Source organism: Castor canadensis, chromosome 4, assembly GCF_047511655.1.
Source record: "Castor canadensis chromosome 4, mCasCan1.hap1v2, whole genome shotgun sequence".
Taxonomy (NCBI): domain Eukaryota; kingdom Metazoa; phylum Chordata; class Mammalia; order Rodentia; family Castoridae; genus Castor; species Castor canadensis.
This window is the reverse complement of record NC_133389.1, coordinates 142,092,373-142,113,882: the sequence shown is the minus strand read 5'-3', so window position 1 is coordinate 142,113,882 and position 21,510 is coordinate 142,092,373. Positions and strand designations below refer to the sequence as shown.

The 21,510-nt window shown below is 38.9% G+C and overlaps 1 protein-coding gene across 1 annotated transcript in view; it reads left to right on the top strand.

Moving 5' to 3' along the window:
• The window catches only part of Stat1 (signal transducer and activator of transcription 1), a 38,443-nt gene extending 17,302 nt beyond the window's left edge, over positions 1 to 21,141 (top strand). Inside the window, exons 11-25 of the mRNA XM_020158146.2 lie at positions 198 to 290; positions 4,005 to 4,064; positions 4,878 to 4,907; positions 4,996 to 5,089; positions 6,058 to 6,099; positions 7,247 to 7,330; positions 7,772 to 7,870; positions 9,079 to 9,214; positions 10,885 to 10,934; positions 11,613 to 11,707; positions 12,477 to 12,622; positions 14,199 to 14,384; positions 15,396 to 15,471; positions 16,361 to 16,463; positions 19,995 to 21,141. Of these exons, the coding sequence (XP_020013735.1) occupies positions 198 to 290; positions 4,005 to 4,064; positions 4,878 to 4,907; positions 4,996 to 5,089; positions 6,058 to 6,099; positions 7,247 to 7,330; positions 7,772 to 7,870; positions 9,079 to 9,214; positions 10,885 to 10,934; positions 11,613 to 11,707; positions 12,477 to 12,622; positions 14,199 to 14,384; positions 15,396 to 15,471; positions 16,361 to 16,463; positions 19,995 to 20,009 (1,309 nt within the window). The 3' untranslated portion in view covers positions 20,010 to 21,141. The remainder of the gene's footprint in view (positions 1 to 197; positions 291 to 4,004; positions 4,065 to 4,877; positions 4,908 to 4,995; positions 5,090 to 6,057; positions 6,100 to 7,246; positions 7,331 to 7,771; positions 7,871 to 9,078; positions 9,215 to 10,884; positions 10,935 to 11,612; positions 11,708 to 12,476; positions 12,623 to 14,198; positions 14,385 to 15,395; positions 15,472 to 16,360; positions 16,464 to 19,994) is intronic.
• Positions 21,142 to 21,510: the final 369 nt, after the last annotated feature.

The window sequence follows — 21,510 nt, the reverse complement described above, 5'->3', positions numbered from 1 at the left end:
TATTGGGTAGTATCACAGATCATTACAATTACTCTGCTTTTGTTGAGTGTATTTTGTGATTTCTTTACTAACTAGCAAACATCACTGTGTTCATTCAGTTTGTCAAACTCTTTTCAGGTTATGTTCTCTATTTCCTCTTTAGGGAAAATCATTTATCTTTTACTGTCTCAATGTTGCAAATGCTAATTTGTTTACAGCTCATTTGTGGTGGAAAGACAGCCATGCATGCCAACTCATCCTCAGAGGCCACTGGTCTTGAAGACTGGAGTACAGTTCACTGTAAAGTTGAGGTAATAAAGATATAATTCCATACATTGTCTAGTGGGTAGTTTGCACCCTTAATTTCCTTTTCTAGAATTGTTATATAGGGTGGTCTAGAGGAAATAATTTTTAGAGGTCATTTTAATGTGAATTCTTACATTAAATAAGATTTTGTCTTATATGCTCAAAATAGAAGGATAGCCTATATATACATAGATATATATATACATATATTTATATATATATATGCATACACAGAGAGAGCTGCTGTGTTTTCCAATTATAACTGTAATACATGTTCATAGTTAAAAGGAATTCAGGATTGCAGAAGTGTAAATGATAGACACTAAAGTTTCCAGTAGCTTCACCCCTCTTGAGCATAGAGTCATAACCCTAAAACTGAACTAGCATATATGAATGAGGGTTACAATGTGTACATTTTTCTGGTGAGTCAATTCATAACTTTCATCAGATTTCCAAAGTGGTCTGTGATCTAAATATCTGTGGACCTCCACAGTAAACAGCCTGGTATCTATCCTCTCATAATTTTGTCCATGTCCACACAAATATTTAAACCCATGTATGTGTGTGTATGTATTTCACACATACACACACACACGAAATATATGATGTACAATATTTTATTTTTAAAGACCAGGGTCAATGTACATTGTTAGTAGCCCACTTTTGTCCTTGGTAGAAATGTTTCCAAGTGAGCACGTATGACTTTGCTTATTCTGGTGAGCAGCTGCATGCTTTTAACCATTGGTCTGGAGATGAGCCACTATACCCTAAAGGGCTGGGCTTGCCTTCAGGGTTGGTCCTGGTCCTTTTTTTTTTTTTTTTTTTTTAACCAGGTACTGGTCCTCTGGCAGGCAGTGTTAACAGCAACCACACACAAGCACCTGTGGGATCCAGAACTCACAGTTGACAGGAGCAGTAGAAATCTTACCCCGTCACATGCTTGACTGAATGGAGCTGACTAGAGACATGAGGGTCCCCTCAACGCCATGGTCTCCAGCTGGTAGATTAGAAACTCACAGAGAAAACTCTACTCAGAAGCTTCTAGACATCATCAATAGCTATAGCAAAGTAGCAGGATATAAAATCAACATAGAAAAATCATTAGCATTTCTATACACTAACAATGAGCAAACGGAAAAAGAATGTATGAAAACAATTCCATTTACAATAGCCTCAAAAAAAATCAAATACCTAGGTGTAAACCTAACAAAAGATGTGAAAGACCTCTACAAGGAAAACTATACACTTCTGAAGAAAGAGATTGAGGAAGACTATAGAAAGTGGAGAGATCTCCCATGCTCATGGATTGGTAGAATCAACATAGTAAAAATGTCGATACTCCCCAAAGTAATCTACATGTTTAATGCAATTCCCATCAAAATTCCAATGACATTCATTAAAGAGATTGAAAAATCTACTGTGAAATTTATATGGAAACACAAGAGGCCACGAATAGCCAAGGCAATACTCAGTCAAAAGAACAATGCAGGAGGTATCACAATACCTGACTTCAAACTATATTACAAAGCAATAACAATAAAAACAGCATGGTACTGGCACAAAAACAGACATGAAGACCAGTGGAACAGAATAGAGGATCCAGATATGAAGCCACACAACTATGAGCAACTTATCTTTGACAAAGGAGCTAAAAATATACGATGGAGAAATAGCAGCCTCTTCAACAAAAACTGCTGGGAAAACTGGTTAGCAGTCTGCAAAAAACTGAAACTAGATCCATGTATATCACCCTATACCAAGATTAACTCAAAATGGATCAAGGATCTTAATATCAGACCCCAAACTCTTAAGTTGATACAAGAAAGAGTAGGAAATACTCTGGAGTTAGTAGGTATAGGTAAAAACTTTCTCAATGAAACCCCAGCAGCACAGCAACTAAGAGATAGCATAGATAAATGGGACCTCATAAAACTAAAAAGCTTCTGTTCATCAAAAGAAATGGTCTCTAAACTGAAGAGAACACCCACAGAGTGGGAGAAAATATTTGCCAATTATACATCAGACAAAGGACTGATAACCAGAATATACAGGGAACTTAAAAAACTAAATTCTCCCAAAACTAATGAACCAATAAAGAAATGGGCATGTGAACTAAACAGAACTTTCTCAAAAGAAGAAATTCAAATGGCCAGAAAACACATGAAAAAATGCTCACCATCTCTAGCAATAAAGGAAATGCAAATTAAAACCACACTAAGATTCCACCTCACCCCTGTTAGAATAGCCATCATCAGCAACACCACCAACAACAGGTGTTGGCGAGGATGCGGGGAAAAAGGAACCCTTTTACACTGTTGGTGGGAATGTAGACTAGTACAACCACTCTGGAAAAAAATTTGGAGGCTACTTAAAAAGATGGACATCGATCTACCATTTGATCCAGCAATACCACTCTTGGGGATATACCCAAAAGACTGTTACTCCAGAGGCACCTGCACATCTATGTTTATTGCGGCACTATTCACAATAGCCAAGTTATGGAAACAGCCAAGATGTCCCAGCACTGACGAATGGATTAAGAAAATGTGGTATCTATACACAATGGAATTTTATGCAGCCATGAAGAAGAACGAAATGTTATCATTCGCTGGTAAATGGATGGAATTGGCGAACATCATTCTGAGTGAGGTTAGCCTGGCTCAAAAGACCAAAAATCGTATGTTCTCCCTCATATGTGGACATTAGATCAAGGGCCAACACAACAAGGGGATTGGACTATGAGCACATGATAAAAGCGAGAGCACACAAGGGAGGGGTGAGGATAGGTAAGACACCTAAAAAACTAGCTAGCATTTGTTGCCCTTAACGCAGAGAAACTAAAGCAGATACCTTAAAGCAACTGAGGCCAATAGGAAAAGGGGACCAGGAACTAGAGAAAAGGTTAGATCAAAAAGAATTAACCTAGAAGGTAACACCCACACACAGGAAATCAATGTGAGTCAATGCCCTGTATAGCTATCCTTATCTCAACCAGCAAAACCCCTTGTTCCTTCCTATTATTGCTTATACTCTCTCTACAACAAAATTAGAGATAAGGGCAAAATAGTTTCTGCTGGGTATTGAGGGGGGGAGCGGGAGGGGGCGGAGTGGGTGGTAAGGGAGGGGGTGGGGGCAGGGGGGAGAAATGAACCAAGCCTTGTATGCACATATGAATAATAAAAGAAAAATGAAAAAAAAAAAAAAAAAAAAGAAACTCACAGAGTCTTAGCATAGGGCTAAGATCTTTGATTTTTCCATACTACCTTGGGATGCTATATTGTGACCCTCCTTTTTATGATTATTGGTGATAGTTTTTATTTTCTTCCAATAGGACAGAAAATTAGATAGAAGTTTTATAAAAAGTAATGTTCACTATTTTTTACCCATATAAATTGGCCAAAGGTAAAAATTTTGATAAAACCCTATGTTGTTGTGGGTATATAAAGCAGCTATCTTCACTGAGTTTTGGTAGGAATATAAATCAGTGCTATGTTCCATCATAATTTAATGTTATGGTTTTACCTAAGCAATTACATAGCTAAGAATTGATTCTACACATACACTTAAAAAGAAAACTCAAGTAACATATAAATATGTTAATTTCGTTGTAATGACAAAAAAACTGGAGAGGAGGATTGATTCATATACATATTCGTAGATGGGGAATTGGCATAAAATTATAGTCAATAATTTAATTAATGGCTGATTTTTCTTTCTAGACTGTTGGTGAAATTACAAGAGCTGAATTATAATTTGAAAGTCAAAGTCTTGTTTGATAAGTAAGATATCTTTAATATTATATAAGATATACTGAAATGCTATTTTGGTAACCAGATGTGGACTCCTCCACTAAATGAGCTGATTGACCAGCTGTTCAACAACTCTCTATATAGGGAAGGAGTTTGCCTTCCTGGGAATGTAAGACTGAGCACTAGCTCCTGACATTGATGTGAGCAGAGGCTCCTAGTCAGAACTATCAGAATCATTACAAATGATCCCAGCAAATTTAAATTCATGGCTCCCTTTCTGGTTGGAAACCTATTATCAACATGCTTGTGCTTTTTTAGACTAAAATGAACAAAAGAATGTGCATATGAGGTTGCAATCATCATGTCTCAAAGCAGCTGGACTTTGCACACCACTCCCTGTCCTAGGCCAGTGCCAGAGGAGAGACCCTTGATCAAACACAAAGCTACAGATTCAGGCTACCTGATTCTGTGGCCAGTTGTGAGGTTGTGTCTGGAGTGAGGTTAGAGGAATTTGAGTGGGGACTGCTATGTGGAGCCTGCTGCATTCACCCTTGACTCTTCTGAACATGGGGACCCAAAAATCTCTCATGTGGATCCCAATGTGGCAGCCCCATCCCATTTTGCTCTTAGATCCTAGTTCTGGACTAGACCTGACTTAGACACTTTACAGTAAGGAACAAGATGGCTTACCACCCTCAATGTGCCTTTTTTACTTTGTTACCCACAGGGACAGATTTGGTTTTTTCTTTATCTGTTGCATATATATTTACTTTTATATTTCTGTTAAAGCTTGCTTCAAAATTGAAATACATTTATATGATTGCATGTATGTTTTTTTTGCAGAGATGTGAATGAGAGAAATACAGTAAAAGGGTATGTGATACACTTTGTACTATACTTTGCAATTTTGTTTGTCTAATAGTGTAAAGCCTTTTAAGTATTTCTATCCTGCATTGTACAGATTTCGGAAGTTTAACATTTTGGGCACACATACAAAAGTGATGAACATGGAGGAATCCACCAATGGAAGTCTGGCAGCCGAATTTCGACACCTGGTAGGAAGACCAGTTTTCCTCTTGATCCTGTCTCTGATCTGTTAGGACTTTTGACACCAGAGGAGCATTTTGTGGCAGTGTTTCTTGTGGAAGGTGCCAACTGAACTTGCCAGACTTGGGGCATCTTGGTATCTCATTATCCCACAACTGTTCATTGTTTTCTGTCAGTCTTAATCTCAGAAACACTCCTTTGAGGCCATAGCTGTCTCAGAAAAATCGTTCATAAAACCATGTGGCACATAAATTATATCTGCACCTGCCACTTTCATGTTCTGTGGCAAGATACTGTGGATTCCTGCAGTATCATCAAGGTCCCTTGTCCTAACTGTTCTTCTCCCACTCTCTACGTGTGCAGCAGCCTGACTCTACCACTATTCCCAGAGAAGGAGGCCCCAACAGTTTGTTGTAAGTGAAGGAAGGGCTGCTAGGTATTCTGAGGCTCCCAGTGCTGGGGCTGAACTTGAAGGGAGGTTAAAAGTACCCTTATGACTGGAGACCATCTTGTGAGCCTATAAACCTCATGGCTAGGGAACTACATATTGTGTGAGAGCCTTGCTCCAACTTGGGAGCACATCGCTTCTTGAAACTTCAGGGATTGAAGTCCATTTGAGGGCAGGCTTAGTTGACCAAGAGTCGCTGGGCCAAGTCTGGAAGAGAGGAGGAAGAGAAGCTGTCTCCTGAGCTGGGGGCATGAAAGTGAAGGTGCTTGGGAATCACTGCATGGAGGAAGGAGTAGGATGCAGTTCCTTGGGATCTCTCCATACCACATGCTATCCACACCCCATCAGGTTGCTAGGAGAGGTACCGTGGCTCACAGACCCAGACAAGGGCTATTTTGCCTCTTGTTCTGCATTGTAAATATACTGTCATATCCTTTTTTCTAATCTTGACTTTGGTCTGATTTGTAAATAAAGACATCAACTTTGATGATTAACTTGTAATTTACTAAGATGTTTTTTGTTTCATAGCAACTGAAAGAACAGAAAAATGCTGGCAACAGAACTAATGAGGTGAGAGTCTCTGGGTTATGAGTGGGCCCTAACCAGGCAGGTATATCCAAGGAGAGCAGGTCATTGCCCCGAGTGGTCTGGGGACGCCTCACAGAGGGGCTCAGACCCAGCACAGAAAGGCATCTGACATATCTGTGATAACAATAAAAAAGCTCTGCCTTCCTGCTTTATTGTTGTTAAACAATTTTGCTCACAATGTCATTGGACCCAGACGGGCAGTCCAGTGTGATAGGGCATTGTGGGTCTTTACATCTTCTGGATGGGGAAATTGAGTGACAGTGAGGTTGCAGGATTTAGCTAAGGGTGCATAGAGACTTACTGTCAGCTGGCATGAGAGGCCTGTCTATGACTGATGCTAAAGAGTGAGCTCCCGCTGCTGCATCCAGACCTAACAACATTGTCTTTTTATAACCTGATCCTAAATGAGTTGTGTTTGTGGTGCATTGAAAAATGAACTATGGACAAAGGACACAATGTCTGGAGTTGTTTTTGTCTGGAACCTTTTTCTGTCCTTTGTGTGTGCATAGGATGCTGTCATTCCAGATCATGACCAGTGGGGGGCACTGGAACAATGAGACAAACACTGACCGGTACAGTGCAGAAAACTAGCACTGGTTTGCAACTTAACTGTCTTTTTGAGCTTCTGGGTCTAGTAGCTGCATCTCCCTAGTTCTAAGTCAGTTTGATACTTATAGGAAGTAATGTGTACATGAAGGCATTTTGAAATCATCCAGTTCTACCCAAACTGAAAACTAGGCTTATGTGAGTTAGCCTCTCCAGCAGAGAATCACACCTGAAACAGATGTGCACTTTCTACTCTCCTGCAAAGTCTGAGGTCTGCCCAGTGAGCAGGCAGGTAAAGAAGCCTTAGCTTGTGAATAAACCTATTAAAAGCTGTTATTTCCCCACTGATTTTTTTTCTCTTCCTGAATCACTAACCCTTGCAGTAATTTCAGACATGTTACTTTGAGAGAACACTGAGAAGCTTGGAATAATTAAATCTATGGTAGGTTATTGATTATCAGTCTCCTAAGATACAGCCCTTAGGCCCAAAATCTCTGCCACCTGTTTGGATTTTGAGAGTTGCTAGATCAGTGAATGAATTATTACATTCTTTTTCTTTTTTTCTCTCTTTTTCTCATCTAAGGGTCCTCTCATCGTTACTGAAGAACTTCACTCCCTTAGTTTTGAAACCCAGTTGTGTCAGCCAGGCTTGGTGATTGACCTCGAGGTAAGACTTCCAGGATTCCAAGGTAGAAAACTATTTAATTTTAATTCTAACGGCCACATGTACTTTTATTTTTTAAGTTTTATTGTAGAGATATTTATCAGTTGCTAAAAAAGATAATTTTTTAAGATAATACTGTCTTGACATTAATTTAATGATCCAGGAAGCTAGAGAATTGAATTAAATTTCAAATTCTAAGCTAAGTGTTCAGTTGAGATAGCCTATTTTAAACTTTTTATCTTAAGCATTGGGACTTATTTCTTAACTGAAAGATCTATTAAGGATAAACTGTGAACAAAAGTACATAGCTGTACATTTTTAATTTTTAAGTGTAAAATATATGCAAAATAACAAATACTCCAGTGCTAATTTTTGAGGCTAAACAACTGTCTGAAGGTGATAGATTGTGATTCTAATGATCTCAAGGTCTTTGTCAACTTTTAGACAACGTCTCTGCCTGTCGTGGTGATCTCCAATGTCAGCCAGCTCCCCAGTGGTTGGGCCTCCATTCTGTGGTACAACATGCTAGTGGCAGAACCCAGGGTATGGAAAACACATTTTGTTTTTGTACCAGGAGTTAACCAAGACCCCACATTTTAGCTGCTGCTTCTCCAAAATAGCCCTGATGGCCAGATGTTAAGAAGGAAGTGACAAACTCATGTGGCATTGCTAAGGACTTTGAGTAATTCTGGACAAATAAAGCAAGTACATGTGTTAAAATGGGATCAGTGAGTTCCTTCCATGGGAGTTCCTTCCATAATGATTTTAAATACCTTTTATTGTAGAAGAAGTCTTTTTTTTAAAAAATGAGTATCTCTATTATGATACACTCTTAGAGCATGGATTTGTACTGCTGGTTAATCACAGTTGATTCTCATTATTTAAAGTACTTCTGTTCTTTAAAGTCATCAGAAACACATATTTAGCAAATACTGAATCATTGCTCCTGAGGGAAATACAAGGTTAGGTTCCCGTGAGCCTCTGATTACAACATTTTTGTCAACCCATTGACACATAACTTGTGTTTAAAAGCACCTTATCTAATATTATTTGATGATCCATTAATATTGACCTTACAGCCACTAGCACTGTGATGCATGTCTGAACAAAGCTTATGTAACACACAAATTTTTTCCTTAAGGTACATCACAGAGTTCTTGTGCATAGCAACATCAGAATAGCACTTTAGTGGTATACTTGAGCACCATTTTAAACACTTAAATCACTAATAAAAATCAAGTGTGGTGGCACACACCGGTAGTCCCAGAACTTGGGAGGCAGAGGTAGGAGGATCACAAGTTCTAGGCCAGCCTGAGCTACACAAAAAGACCTTGTCTTTAAAAAAATTAAATAAATAAAAGCAAATTAACATATACATGTTTTAGTGCCATGGCACTAAACAAGTGCACAAAGGACACTTGTTTGCAATATCAGAGCTGAACAAAAAGCCAGAATGTGTATTTGTTCCACCTCACTTGGGAATGTAAATGTTGAGTGTTATTCTTTGCATGAGCATGTTCTTCAAATGACCACAAAGGTACCTCGAGTATTGATTTTGGAGTTCCAAATAAATTTTAGTGAGTAAACAAGTTCACAAATGTGAATCTACTAACTCTGAGAATTTTCACTGACTGAAAATACGTGTGTCATATAAGCCAGAACTGAACCTGGGAGTGGGCTCATCTTGTAGTCCCTCACTTGTAAACTGGCAGCACTTCCATGACCCCTAGATTTGGGTGTTTTTCTTCTAGAATCTGTCCTTCTTCCTCAACCCACCATGTGCACGATGGTCTCAGCTTTCAGAGGTACTGAGTTGGCAGTTTTCATCAGTCACCAAGAGAGGTCTAAATGGGGACCAGCTGAGCATGTTGGGAGAGAAACTTCTTGGTATGAGCATATAAACTTTTTGTGTATTCAAAAATTTAAATCCATTCAAATATCTCTACTTGCTCTTTCAGCCCTCTTTGTTCTCTATTTTGCTAAATGCAGGAGAGTTAAAATCTGTTTTTCAAGCTATAGTTTATTGTAGCTAAAGGCAAATCATACCTCACCTTAGAAAGAAATATAGACCGGATAAAAGAGTTAAATGAATCCTTCTGACATTGTTTTATAATAACATTTCTGAGAAAGGGGAAGTTTTTGGATTATGTAAAATACATTATTTATAGCTTTCTCTTGATAAGAAAGATGAGGTCTTATTATCCTTCGACAAAAAAGGCTGGTGATACAGCTCAGTGGAGATACAAGGAAGGAAGGAACGGAGGGAGAGAGGAAGGGAGGGAGGGAGAAAAGGAGGAAGGAAGGGAAGAAGAGAGGGAGGGAGGAAGGGAGGAAGGAAGGAAATCCTTGACATGGTAGGAATAAGGTTCTAGATTTATAAACCTAAGGCTTTTGCATCAAGTGGGCCCAGGTAGCAGGAGACCCTACCATCTACACAAGGGGTACCCTTTTGACTAGCAGTTTTCCCTGATTAAGCAGTCTAGACCATGGCAGTAATTCCCAGCTCCCCGGCTCCTCTTTTTCCTTTTTCCTTTTGGTAGTGAAGTTTGTTACAAAAGGAATACACTTTTGATAGACTGAAAGCAGTTGTCTCTAAGTAAGAACTAGAACAACCAGTAATTCCCTTTCAGTGGCTAATGTCAATGGGCCACTAGCCTCTAAGTCAGATCTTTTAGTGAATGGGAGTATCTAAATCATGTCTTTAAAGATCCATGGACTGCTCTTGTCTGGATTTGCCTTGTGTGTGGCAGGTCTGCATATAGTATAGACACAAATGGAGAGCTGAGAGAAATCTGTAATGTCTAAAATAAACTTATAAAGTCAAGTATCACTTAAAATGATCACCCAGGGATGATGTTGGTCTTATTTTGAGCTTCAGAAAAATTCTGTAGTGTCTTTGGGAGAGGCGACTCTACTGAGGCAGTTGTAGGAAGCAGTGGGAAACCATAACTAGACAGGGAGGGACCAAATGGAGCTTCTCTAGAGAGCTTTGCAGAGAGGCCTTGGTTTAATGCCATACACAGTCAGTTGGGACGTGTGTGTAACAAGAAGAAGGATTTAAGAGAATTGTATTTTCTTAGAGAAGTAGGCAAAGGGGCTGACAGGGAGGAAGCATATGGTGAAGCTTTGTGATGCTTCCACTTTCCCTGAAAACTCTCATAATCATGGTGCCTAGTAATCTGCCATCCACTCCATCATGCCATTAAAATCAAACCAACAGCCAAGTGTGGTGGCACTCATCTGTAGTCCCAGAACTTGGGAGGCAGAGGCAGGAGGATCACAAGCCAGCCTGAGCTACACAGAAAGACCTTGTCTTTAAAAAAATTAAATAAAATCAAATCAACATATACATGTTTTAGACTATTTTAATTATGTTTTTTCCTAATATGGATTATAATTATTCATCAGTGTACCTGAGAATATCAGCCATGTACGTACAATATACCTTTGTGGGGAATTAGTCCGTTTCTTCAGGATCAAATATAAAAGCTATCAGTCTAACCAGATTATCAGAATCAAGTTCTGTTTGCCAAAAAAGCTTCTTTTTATTTGTTTAGGTCCTAATGCTGGCCTTGATGGTCTTATTCCATGGACCAGGTTTTGTAAGGTGGGTTCTGCCTAGGCTTGGTAACTTCTGAGTTCTTTTCACCTTCTGTTGAGGCTGGGGTAGTTAACTATTTGCTTATTTTGGCATTTTTATCTCTAGCCCATTGAGCCCCTAGGGCAAGTTGTTTACTTTCCTTCTGTGCAGGAGGTTGGTCTACAAGCAGAGGCTGACAGGAAGCACCTGCCTGAGTGATAACATTCTTTCATATGTGAAATGAGTCTTCAGTTCCCTCACACCAGTATTTGCCCAGCAATGTTTTGGCCATGAGCACGTGAAATGTGTGCATGGCCTGACAGGCCAATGACTTTTTCAGAGCCTGCTCAAGCAGAGGACCTGTAGGAGAGAAAAGTTAGACTCTGTTGGGGTCACCAGCCAGCTGACCAGCTCACTCTCCTGGGCTTTACTGTGTGAGGGCAGCTTTTGTTTCCCTGAGTCACACTGGAGGTCATCCCTTGCTAGTTTGCAACTGTTTGGGGAGGGAAGTAGAGCCCTGCATGGAAACGGAGAGCTCCAGGTCTAAATGCTGATAAGAGAGAGACCCAGGCATTCCCTGCCAAGAAATCACTGTGCCTGAGCTAGAGCATCTTTGCAAGTTAAATCCAGGGGTGGGAGGGGGTGTATGGTCAGTCACTGTTTTAGATTTCTTTGCTCTGAATGTATGCATTTTTATGCTTACAGGAAAATATTAATGATAAAAATTTTTCCTTCTGGCTGTGGATCGAAAACATCCTAGAACTCATTAAAAAACATCTGCTCTCTCTCTGGAATGATGGGTAAGGGCCACTGAGAGATGTAGTTTTGAAACACATTTTTAGAATATGCTTTCTTGCTGCAAGGCTGAGAAAAGCCTGATCAGGCTTCATTATTTGATAGAATTTGTGTGCATATGCACACTTTCATATTGTCAAAGCTTTATGAGAGTGGAACTTTGTAATATTAAACTTATACTTTTTAGTATGTATGTATATATATTTGCAAACCTTAATTAAAACAAAAACCTCTGAGTGTCATGCATTCATTCATTCAACAAAAATTTTTTGAGCACCTACTTACTATATTGGCCTTAGGAAAGAAACAAAAACCGTTTCCAAGTCGGTAAATTGTGTCTATCTGATTCACTCTCAGGATCAGCTGATATTTCACTAAAAGCTTACATTGATCAGAGGTGCTAGAATCTGAAAATATATTTATTGTCTGAGTCTTCCTCTCCAATATGAGATGCATAAATCCAGCTATTTTCATGGTCTTTAAAATGATCAAGTGACAATAAAAGGTCCATTAGTCCAGGACATATTTAATGATCATCTGTAGCATCCTACAAATACCATGTTCATTTTTGGTTTTCTTTTTTAATTGAGAATGTACATGTGTAAGTGAAATGCTTCCTTAAGTGCTAATTAAATGCACTTTAAAATAGTCTATACTGTTTTATCATATATTCTCTTGTAAAGTTGCAGTACTTTTCTTAGTTTGTAAATTAACATAAAAATTAAAATCATGTTTGAATTACAAAGTGCCTCTGTCAATCTCCTCAATATCTAGGTGCATCGTGGGCTTTATCAGCAAGGAGCGAGAGCGCGCTCTGCTCAAGGACCAGCAGCCAGGGACATTCCTGTTGAGGTTCAGTGAGAGCACCCGAGAGGGGGCCATCACGTTCACGTGGGTGGAGAGATCCCAGAATGGAGGCGGTGAGTGAAAGTGACTGGAGCACACATACAGGTGCACCACCCATGTCTGGAATCCTTCTCCATTGCTGTAGATCAGCCCATGTGAATAAAGAGCTTTGAATATGAATTGCAGATCCTATGTTTATCTTAACTGAGCCCCCCAGAGGGGATTTAATAAACTACATGAAGGCTGGTGATTTACTGCCTGGAACATACTATGGAAATGATTTTTTTTTTTAAGGCCAGGTTCTTTCTTTTCCTTTCTGTCAGATTTGTTATCTGCAGATCAAGGATATGAGTCAGTATAATCTGAAACCAGTTCTTGGAAGGGATCACATTTCCCACAGTACAAGATTCCAGACTTGCTCATTCCAGAGTAAAGTGCCCGGGTGAGGACAGGTTTTGTGAGAAGACTTCCTGTTGATTTTGTCCACACACTCCATTAGCACGGGCTGGATACAGGGACTGTTGGATTGAGCTGCAACCCCCCACCCTGCCTTCAAGCACAGCAGATGCACATGTGTTTGTTATATATTAGAATTCTATTTAATCAAATGAGTCCAGAAACCTTGGTGCTACAAAGCAAGTTTCTGGAGACAAAGCTGAACAAAGCAGATGAAAAAACGATAATGCTAAAATGACTACTTTTCATGGTTGCTTATATTTTGTTTAGAGGACTGAGGGAAAAACTGATTTATCCCAGTGACTTTTATATTTTCAGTGGATATATTTTTAAAGATTGGATACTTTTCTTCTAATTACCTTTTCTTCTGATGAAAAAGCATGAGGGCTGGGATTAGAGCCTAGTTTAGGCTACTTGTTGAAGCCTGCCCATTTTCTCTTTTCCCAGATAGTTCTTTTTTTGAAGCAGCTGAGAGATGGAGCTAGCAAGCCAAAAAGAGAGAAAATGCTTGACAACCAGGAAAGTTTAAGCAGGGCAGCAGTAGCTAAAAAGATTTAGGATATAGTATAGTCAGAAGTTCTAGAGAGAGCTCTGAGCAGCAGCCTCTGAAACATGCATACCCAAAAGTGAGATTCTGGTTAAGTCAGGAAGAAGACCTAACTTACTAAGTCTGGGAATAAGAACAGGAGTGAATTGAACTGTGGCTCATTATATTATGGATTAGAGGAAAAAGATTCTAATTAGCATAGAATCTTTTGCTGTTTCAAAAATTGTTTTCTGTATATAATCATTTAATTTAAAAAGTCCGTTTTTCTTTTGAAAAACAAAAGGTGACCTTATGTTTTAGTAGCTTTAACCTATGGCTTGAGTCAAGATGATCCAATTAGTAATAAGTTATTTAACCACTGATAGGCTGTGTTTTGTTTAAAGATATTTAACCAACCTATTTTGACCAGACTTATAAATATCAGCAAATAAGGACAAATAAGTTGTTATCTAGAGGAAAGACTTTCTTTGTTTTTCCTCTTTTAAAGACATAATTAAAATTTACTTAGAATTAAAGAAAGCAGTACATTAAGTGTGTGGTAGCTCCTAGATCATAGTTCTCACTAGGCTTACTCAAATCCAGGCAGTCTGCAGAGTTTTGTTTCTCTCTTTGTCATTTTGGCCTCACTACATTTTTCTTCTTTTTAGAGCCTGACTTCCATGCAGTTGAACCCTACACGAAGAAAGAACTTTCTGCTGTTACTTTCCCTGATATTATTCGCAATTACAAAGTTATGGCTGCTGAGAATATTCCAGAGAATCCCCTGAAGTATCTGTATCCAAATATTGACAAAGATCATGCATTTGGAAAGTATTACTCAAGGCCAAAGGAAGGTAAGTGGGTAGCAAGCAGTCACTGCCCTAATGAGAAAGAGCACAGCATACTCCTGTACTCCTTCCTGGTGGTGGGCTGTGTTCTCAGATTGGCTCTTTTTTTTTTTGGTGGGACTGGGGTTTGAACTCTGGGCTTTGCACTTTCAAAGCAGGTACTCTACCACTTGAGCTACACCTCCTGTCCTCATATTGGCTCTTGACATACTGTAGGTGGAAGGTGCTTGCACAAACACTTGCAGTGCTGTCACTCACCCACTATTCTCTGTGAATTGGTAAAAACAGGCTTTCAAAATATGGTATAATCTTGGTGCAGTTGGTATGAAATGCATTATTTGGCCTCATGTAGCTAGTGAGAAATGAATACATAATTTCCTGTTTTAGAGGTATTGGGAAAGTCCATTTTCTGGTTCTATGTTTTTGTTACATTATTACTTTTTCCATATGAAAGTGATAAAGGACCATGGCCGACTGATTTGTGCCTTCCTTCTTGTATTGAAATTAAGGAAACTGTGGTCTATAGTGAAGTGGTTTATCAGGGGACCCACTTACTTGTTAGATCCTGTTGTTGTCACTATTCTTAAGGAGGCTTTGTTTTAGTATATAAGTCTTCTGCTTCTCAGAAGCATCTTAATTGCATTTGACAAAGTTCAAGTTAGGCCCATCTAGTTTTGGAACATACCAAAAGTGATTGTTTTTTAGAATTTTAGGACAGTTACTTTGGAGTGAAGTTGCCTTCAATTGACCTTGACAGTTAGTTGTATACTCCATCAACTTAGAGAGAACTTAGTATCTGTGAGCTCTACCTTCTTGTAGGATTACAAGTCTAAAGCTCCCAGCTAGACTTCTGAAAATCTTTTCCCTTTTTAGTTGCTTCTCAATTCCTACCAGAATTTTAGGTAACTCAGGCAGGGAGGTCAAGACCCTTTAAAGTTGTAGGACTCTAAGCTGTAATTGTTCTGTTCTTGTGTAATTTCTGTTAATGCAAAGTATACATGATGTGCTTACTTCTAGCTCCAGAACCAATGGAACTCGATGGCCCTAAAGGAACTGGATACATCAAGACTGAGTTGATTTCTGTGTCTGAAGTGTAAGTGAACACAGAAGAGTGGCATGTACAAAACCTCAAGCCAGCCTTCCTCCTGGCTGGGGCCTGTTGATTGTATTTTGCTTGTATTTTGTTTTTCCATTGTACTTGCTGTTGCCATCACCGTTGAATTTGTTGGAAAGATCCTAATTAGAGGCCCTGGTATCACTGCTTATCAGCATTTTACTGCCTTAAAAAAGCAAAAACAGAAACAAAGAAGCCAAAGTTGTCTGTAAGGTATATAAGTTTTTCCCAAACTGATACTTCGAAAAAGTATAAATAAAATGAACAAAAATTGATGAGTGGGAAAGTAGTTCTTTTCAATCTAGAAAAGGCCAAAGTAATGACTGAGATACATTTTCTCCTCTTGCTTTTATTTTGTTGTTTCATTTCATAAAAGGTAGAAAAAGTTTTGGAAAGTCATTGTCAGTTATTTGGCTTGCAGCACTGTCTTGGGGTGAATGGATGTAGCCTTCATGTAAAAGCACTCTGTGGAGCAGCTTTATCTGCATACAAACCTCAAGGTAGGGATGAGGGACTCCCCAGACATTTCTCTGGTGCTTTTCTGTCCAGGTTAAGCCACAAGACACTGTCATCCAGGATGATATGCTGCACATGCTCACATGGAGGCTTTACCAGGCAGCAGCGGCACAGGGTCCAGTCTTAAATATTGTTCACTTAACATCTGCAGATCAGTACATCCCAAGGGGCTGGGCCGGGGACATAAACATCCATTATCTGTACTTTTTCAGATGTGTTTTTGTAAAGTATGTGCTTCTCTGAAATAAATATAAAGTGATCATTCAATTGCAGACAAAAGATAAAATTTAAGTTTGCACTGCTGCCTTCATAACTCGTGTTAATATTTCCCTTTCCTTTCTCCCTGTTTTAGTCACCCTTCTAGACTTCAGACCACAGACAACCTGCTCCCCATGTCCCCAGAGGAGTTTGATGAGGTGTCCCGGATAGTGGGCTCTGTAGAATTCGACAGTATGGTAAGTACCACAGCAGGGACAGTCCTGCCCTTGGAGAGCATGTGCCCGCCGAGGCAGCCGGGAAGATCTAGGGCCTGTGTGTAAGGAGCATCTGGCGAAGACAAGGAAAGGGCATATTTTAGAGCCTTGACAAGTCAGAGCCTGCTGTGCTTTAAAAAGCTACATAATCAGCAAGATTTTTATTCATGGCATTCAGCACCCTCCAAAAAAATAGGTGACATTTAAAATATTTGTTTCCCCTTCTGCCCTTTGAAGTAGAAAGTTCTGTCCAGATAGAAATTTCATATGTTAAGGAACTAAGGTTTAGGCTTAGCAGTGTGGCTCAAGTGGAAGAGAGCTTGAGCCTGAGTTTACACTAAGATTTTTCTGATGAAGTGTTTTTCTTTGGCTTATTTTATCACTGGGTCAAGGTGAAGAAGCATTATCTTTAGGAAGGAGTTATATTTTTAGGAACTAAAGCTTGCCAGTGAAAGTTATATATACTTAGCAACAACAAAGCAACTTCACCTGCTTTATATTTGAAAACTAATTTGTACTGCTAGCCCCTGAAGCTGTGAAGCACTTGCCCAGAATGAATAGTGTTTCATGAATAACTAGGCACATAATTGTTTGCAAAAGAAAGAATCTTCTTTTGGGAGAATGTCTTTAAGTATAATAAGTAGGATTGTTTGCCTTTTAGCCTGAGATCCTTCCTCATAAAGATTTTGTTTGGTTGGCTGGATTTTTGCTGACGCTATTTAATTTTAAGCTTTTCCACATGGAGTTATTCCAGTTCATTTTTAAAAGTTTGTTTAATTCCTTTAAAAAAATTCTGACTGAGTTATTACTAGGGCCTTTCTTCATCACTGTGCGCCTGGTACCTGGCAAAAATATGTGCTCAATAATGACAGGAAGTTAGCAAGGGGAAAGGGTGAGAGAGGGGCAAGGGGTGTCTCTGTGAAAACCCTCAGGGCCATATATCCTTTAGGGAATGCATTTATATGGCCTCAGTAGTACTTACTTGGATTCAAGTTTCTTATGTGTAACTTTTTGTCTTTTCCCTCACCTTATGAAACACAGGCTAAAAATCTTGTATCTTCCTAATGGTTGAGGGTGAAAAAAGTTACTTAGTGTGACAACAAAATTGTTCTGTTCTTTTGGCAAAATGAACCTTTTATCTGTATAAGGTACCATCTCAACACTGTTATAAAAATACCTATGAGCCTGACACAAAAAAGTGGAATGAATGTAAAGTTTGATTCAGAAAATGCGATGGAATCAAAAAACAGTGTGATCTTCTTTAGCCCTTTTTTATTATTTCGGAGCAAATTACAAGCATCATTATCACCACAACAACCATTGAGAGGTGGCATTTATCAAGTACTTCCCATATGCCAGGTACTTCCTCACAAAAAGCTTTTGAGTATTGACTAAGATGCAGTAGGAAGTAAATGGTAGAATGAGTGTTTGAACCCACCTGGTATGTCTCTAGAGTGAAGCTCTTATCTACCATCCTAGAGTGCCTCCCAGAAATAGTCAAACTTAGCTTCATTCAAAACATGCACCTTGCAGAATCTGTTTGCACAGGATGAAATGTTTTATTCTGTTTATTAAGATGAAGGCAGACCAGCCTCTGGTAAAATCCCTCTGATTGAGATTTGGCAGGTAAAGTTCCAACTCTGTCATCACCATTGTTCCCTGTGCCCTTGAGAAAATAGGATGGATTAGTTCCCTTCATCAGTGCAAGCATTCGGACTGCTCTCAGAATGAGATTTGTGAATTTTGAATACTGTGAAAAATGTCAGGAAATAGGTTTGTGGTCTTTGGATGCCCTGTAACCATTCCATTCGATTCCAGATGATTTCATTCATTTTATTTGTAGAATAAAAATAAGTCTATCACATACCTCACTAAAATTTCCAGGTGAATCCATAGAAGACCTAAAGAGCTAAAAGTGGCTACAACAGAGGCACTGGTTAGACAAAAAAATCAGTCTAGATTCAATTAAGTTGACTTCACCATAGTTTCCTTTGTCCTTAGTCTTGACTGTGACTTCCATTCAACATCCATTCTTAGAATTAAGGCATATGTCCTCAGATGGAAGCAATTCTCAGAGCTGACTGATTTTCACCAAGTCTGGAAACTGTAGCTCTAGACTAAAGTGGAGCCAGAGTCTGATGCCTGATGCAACCTTAGAGTAAGAAGTCCATAGGCTCCTGAGGAAATTGTTCAAGAGAGCCAGAGCACTGGTTTCTGCAGCATGACTTGGGTATTTGATTAGTCTGGATTTCCTGTACAATAAACTTTCTCTCTGGACTAGAATAGAACCAGTGTACTCTCCTAGAGCCTTTTGTCCAGAGCTCATAATAAGAACATTTATTATCTACTATTTTTCTTCTATACTTGGCATTTTACATAGGCTGTCTAATTCAGTCCTTTCAGCAAGCCTAACTTGGTATGATTATCCATCTTTTAATAGATGAGGACTTTTAGATTTAGAGAGGTTGAGTGACAGGCCATAGTCACACAGTGACAGGATTTGAACCAGGGTTCTTTTCCTCTTTTCTCCCACCCCTAAAGTAAACCATCTTAACTACAAATTTTCACTGTCAACCAGGCTGTAACAGAGAGGCAAACCCTTTCATGTGCTTTTTAATCCAAAATAATTTTCTTAAGATACTTCTATGTACCACTTACCATCAAGTGCTTGGGATATGGAAAATCTCTCAAGAGACTTTACAGTCTAGTGTTGTGTGTCGATCATGGTACTCTTGGTATTTGGGGCGAGAGAATTATTTGTTGTGGGTCTGTCCTGTGCACTGTATGAAGTTTAGCAGTATCCCTGGCATCTACTCACTAGATAGATGGCAGTAGCAATATACCCCACACCCAGTCATGATGATCAGAAGAGTCTTCAGACATTGCTGGGGACAGACTCATCCCTGATGGAGAACAGCTAAACATCTAGGGAAAGACCAGTATGGAAGTCAGACAGTCAAAGTCAGGCCAGGATTCTTTAATAAGCAATTTACAGACTATAAGTTGGTCTATTTAAGGTAGATGGACAGAGGCACTAGTGGGGGAGGGGAAGGGGTTTACAATAATTCTCCTTCTCTGACCTGTATCTAAAACACTTTACCTACTGAGTGACCTTTAAGGGAACTTCACCAATTCCCTCTCACCCCCTCTCCCTCTGGCATATAGCTCAGCATTTCCTCACCCTTGCTTTGCATGGGCAGATTTGCCACATTGCTGTGTCCCCAGACTTGCATAACAGCAGAAAGCTTTATACAGTCTGCCTGGATGGATTCACAAAATTAAGCCAGCAGACTGGAGAGCAATAATCCATCAGCTTAGGTGATATAAAAGGTCTTGATTACTCTAGGAAAATGGGTAGGAAATGCTGAAGGCCCTCTAATTCCATGGTGGTTATTTGTTGCTGGAAGCATCTTTTTACTACTCCATTCTAGAATAGACAATAATGTTAAATATATGAATCTGCATGTCACAGGATCTGTGTAATGAACCTAATCACATTTTGTCTTTTTACAGATGAGTGCAGTGTAAACGTGAATTTCTCTCATCTTCTCTGGCAACGTTTTTCCTTCCCATCTGTGATTCCCTCCTGCTACTCTGTTCCTTCACATGCTGATGTTTCTAGGGAAATGAAAGAAAGGACAACAAATTTGCCGCAACCTATTGATAGCAAGTGGATGTTTCTCTAATTCAGAAACCTGTTACTCTGAAGGGCTTCATACATCTTATTGAAGGTGAAATGGAAAGGCATTTCAGAGTGGATTTTTCAAATGAAAAATATCAAGCTATGCCCAAAGCATCAGGACCAGAATGAGATTCCTTTGGGAAAGGTGAGAGTTTAGCAACATGTAGCAAATGCTATGCATAAAGTCAGTTCCCAACCATTTTAGGTCATTGGATTGATACATGGTTATTTAGGGAAGCACTTGATGTAGGAATGGTGAATTTCTGTTCTGGAGGGAACTCTTTTGTGTTCTCTCTGCTTTAAATATAGCTGGAAGTTTTCTCTTGCTTTACCTATGTCACAGTTTAAAGCCAAGTTTATGTACAATGATATATCAACACTTTATCAATGGTAGCCACCCTGTATCTGAGCAGGAGGAAAAAAAAGTTATATTCTTTATTTTATTACATCTTCCACACAAACCATTTAAGACTAAAGAGAAATTTGTAGAGAATTAGTTTTCTTGTTAGTTATGACTGAATGAAACTGGCTAATATCAATAGAAGGAAGTGAATTTTCCAAATTTATGAGTAGTGTTTCTGTTTAATCTTTAATATCCAAAGCTAAATGTTTCCTGCTTTCATCTTTGTCACTAGTGAATAAAATTGTCTTTGCACTTATATTGAGGGAGCCAGGCAACAACTCTCTTAAGGCAAATCTTACTTTTTAAAAAATTAAAGTTAGAAATATAGATAAACCAGGAAATTTAATTCATGTTTCCTAAACGGATTAATTTGTCCTTATTGTAAGCTGGAAGTCTGGCCATAAAATTGAGAAAGGAATAGAAAAGTAGTAACTGAAACTTAAATCATCAACCAGAGATAATGTGAGAATCAAATATTATCAAAACTCATGTCCTATGTAACTGCATTGAGAATTGCAAATTTTCCACTGATAAATATGTTTTTCTGACAATTACATTTGCAAATGGTTCCATGATCTCTCCTGTGCTTTTTCCAGACATGTTTTGGATTGGATGGATGATGTTTTGTGTTGTGTACTATGTTTTTTATCTTCTTCCTTCGTTAACACTGATACACAACAGTGATTTAGTAGATGGGTTGACAGGATTCTTCTGCATTATTTTCACATGTGCTGTTTATATGGCTGTACCTCATTTCTTCATCACCACCACAACTATGTTGTTATGTAAATGCAGGGCTTCTCTCTGGTGAAGATAAAGTTTCCTTGAAGTCTAATTTAAAATGAAAGCCTCAGTATATTTATTGCATTAAATGTAGTATGCATATAGTACTCTTCTTCGTAATACACACAAATGGAGGCCTTCTTTCAGTTTTTACATAGTGT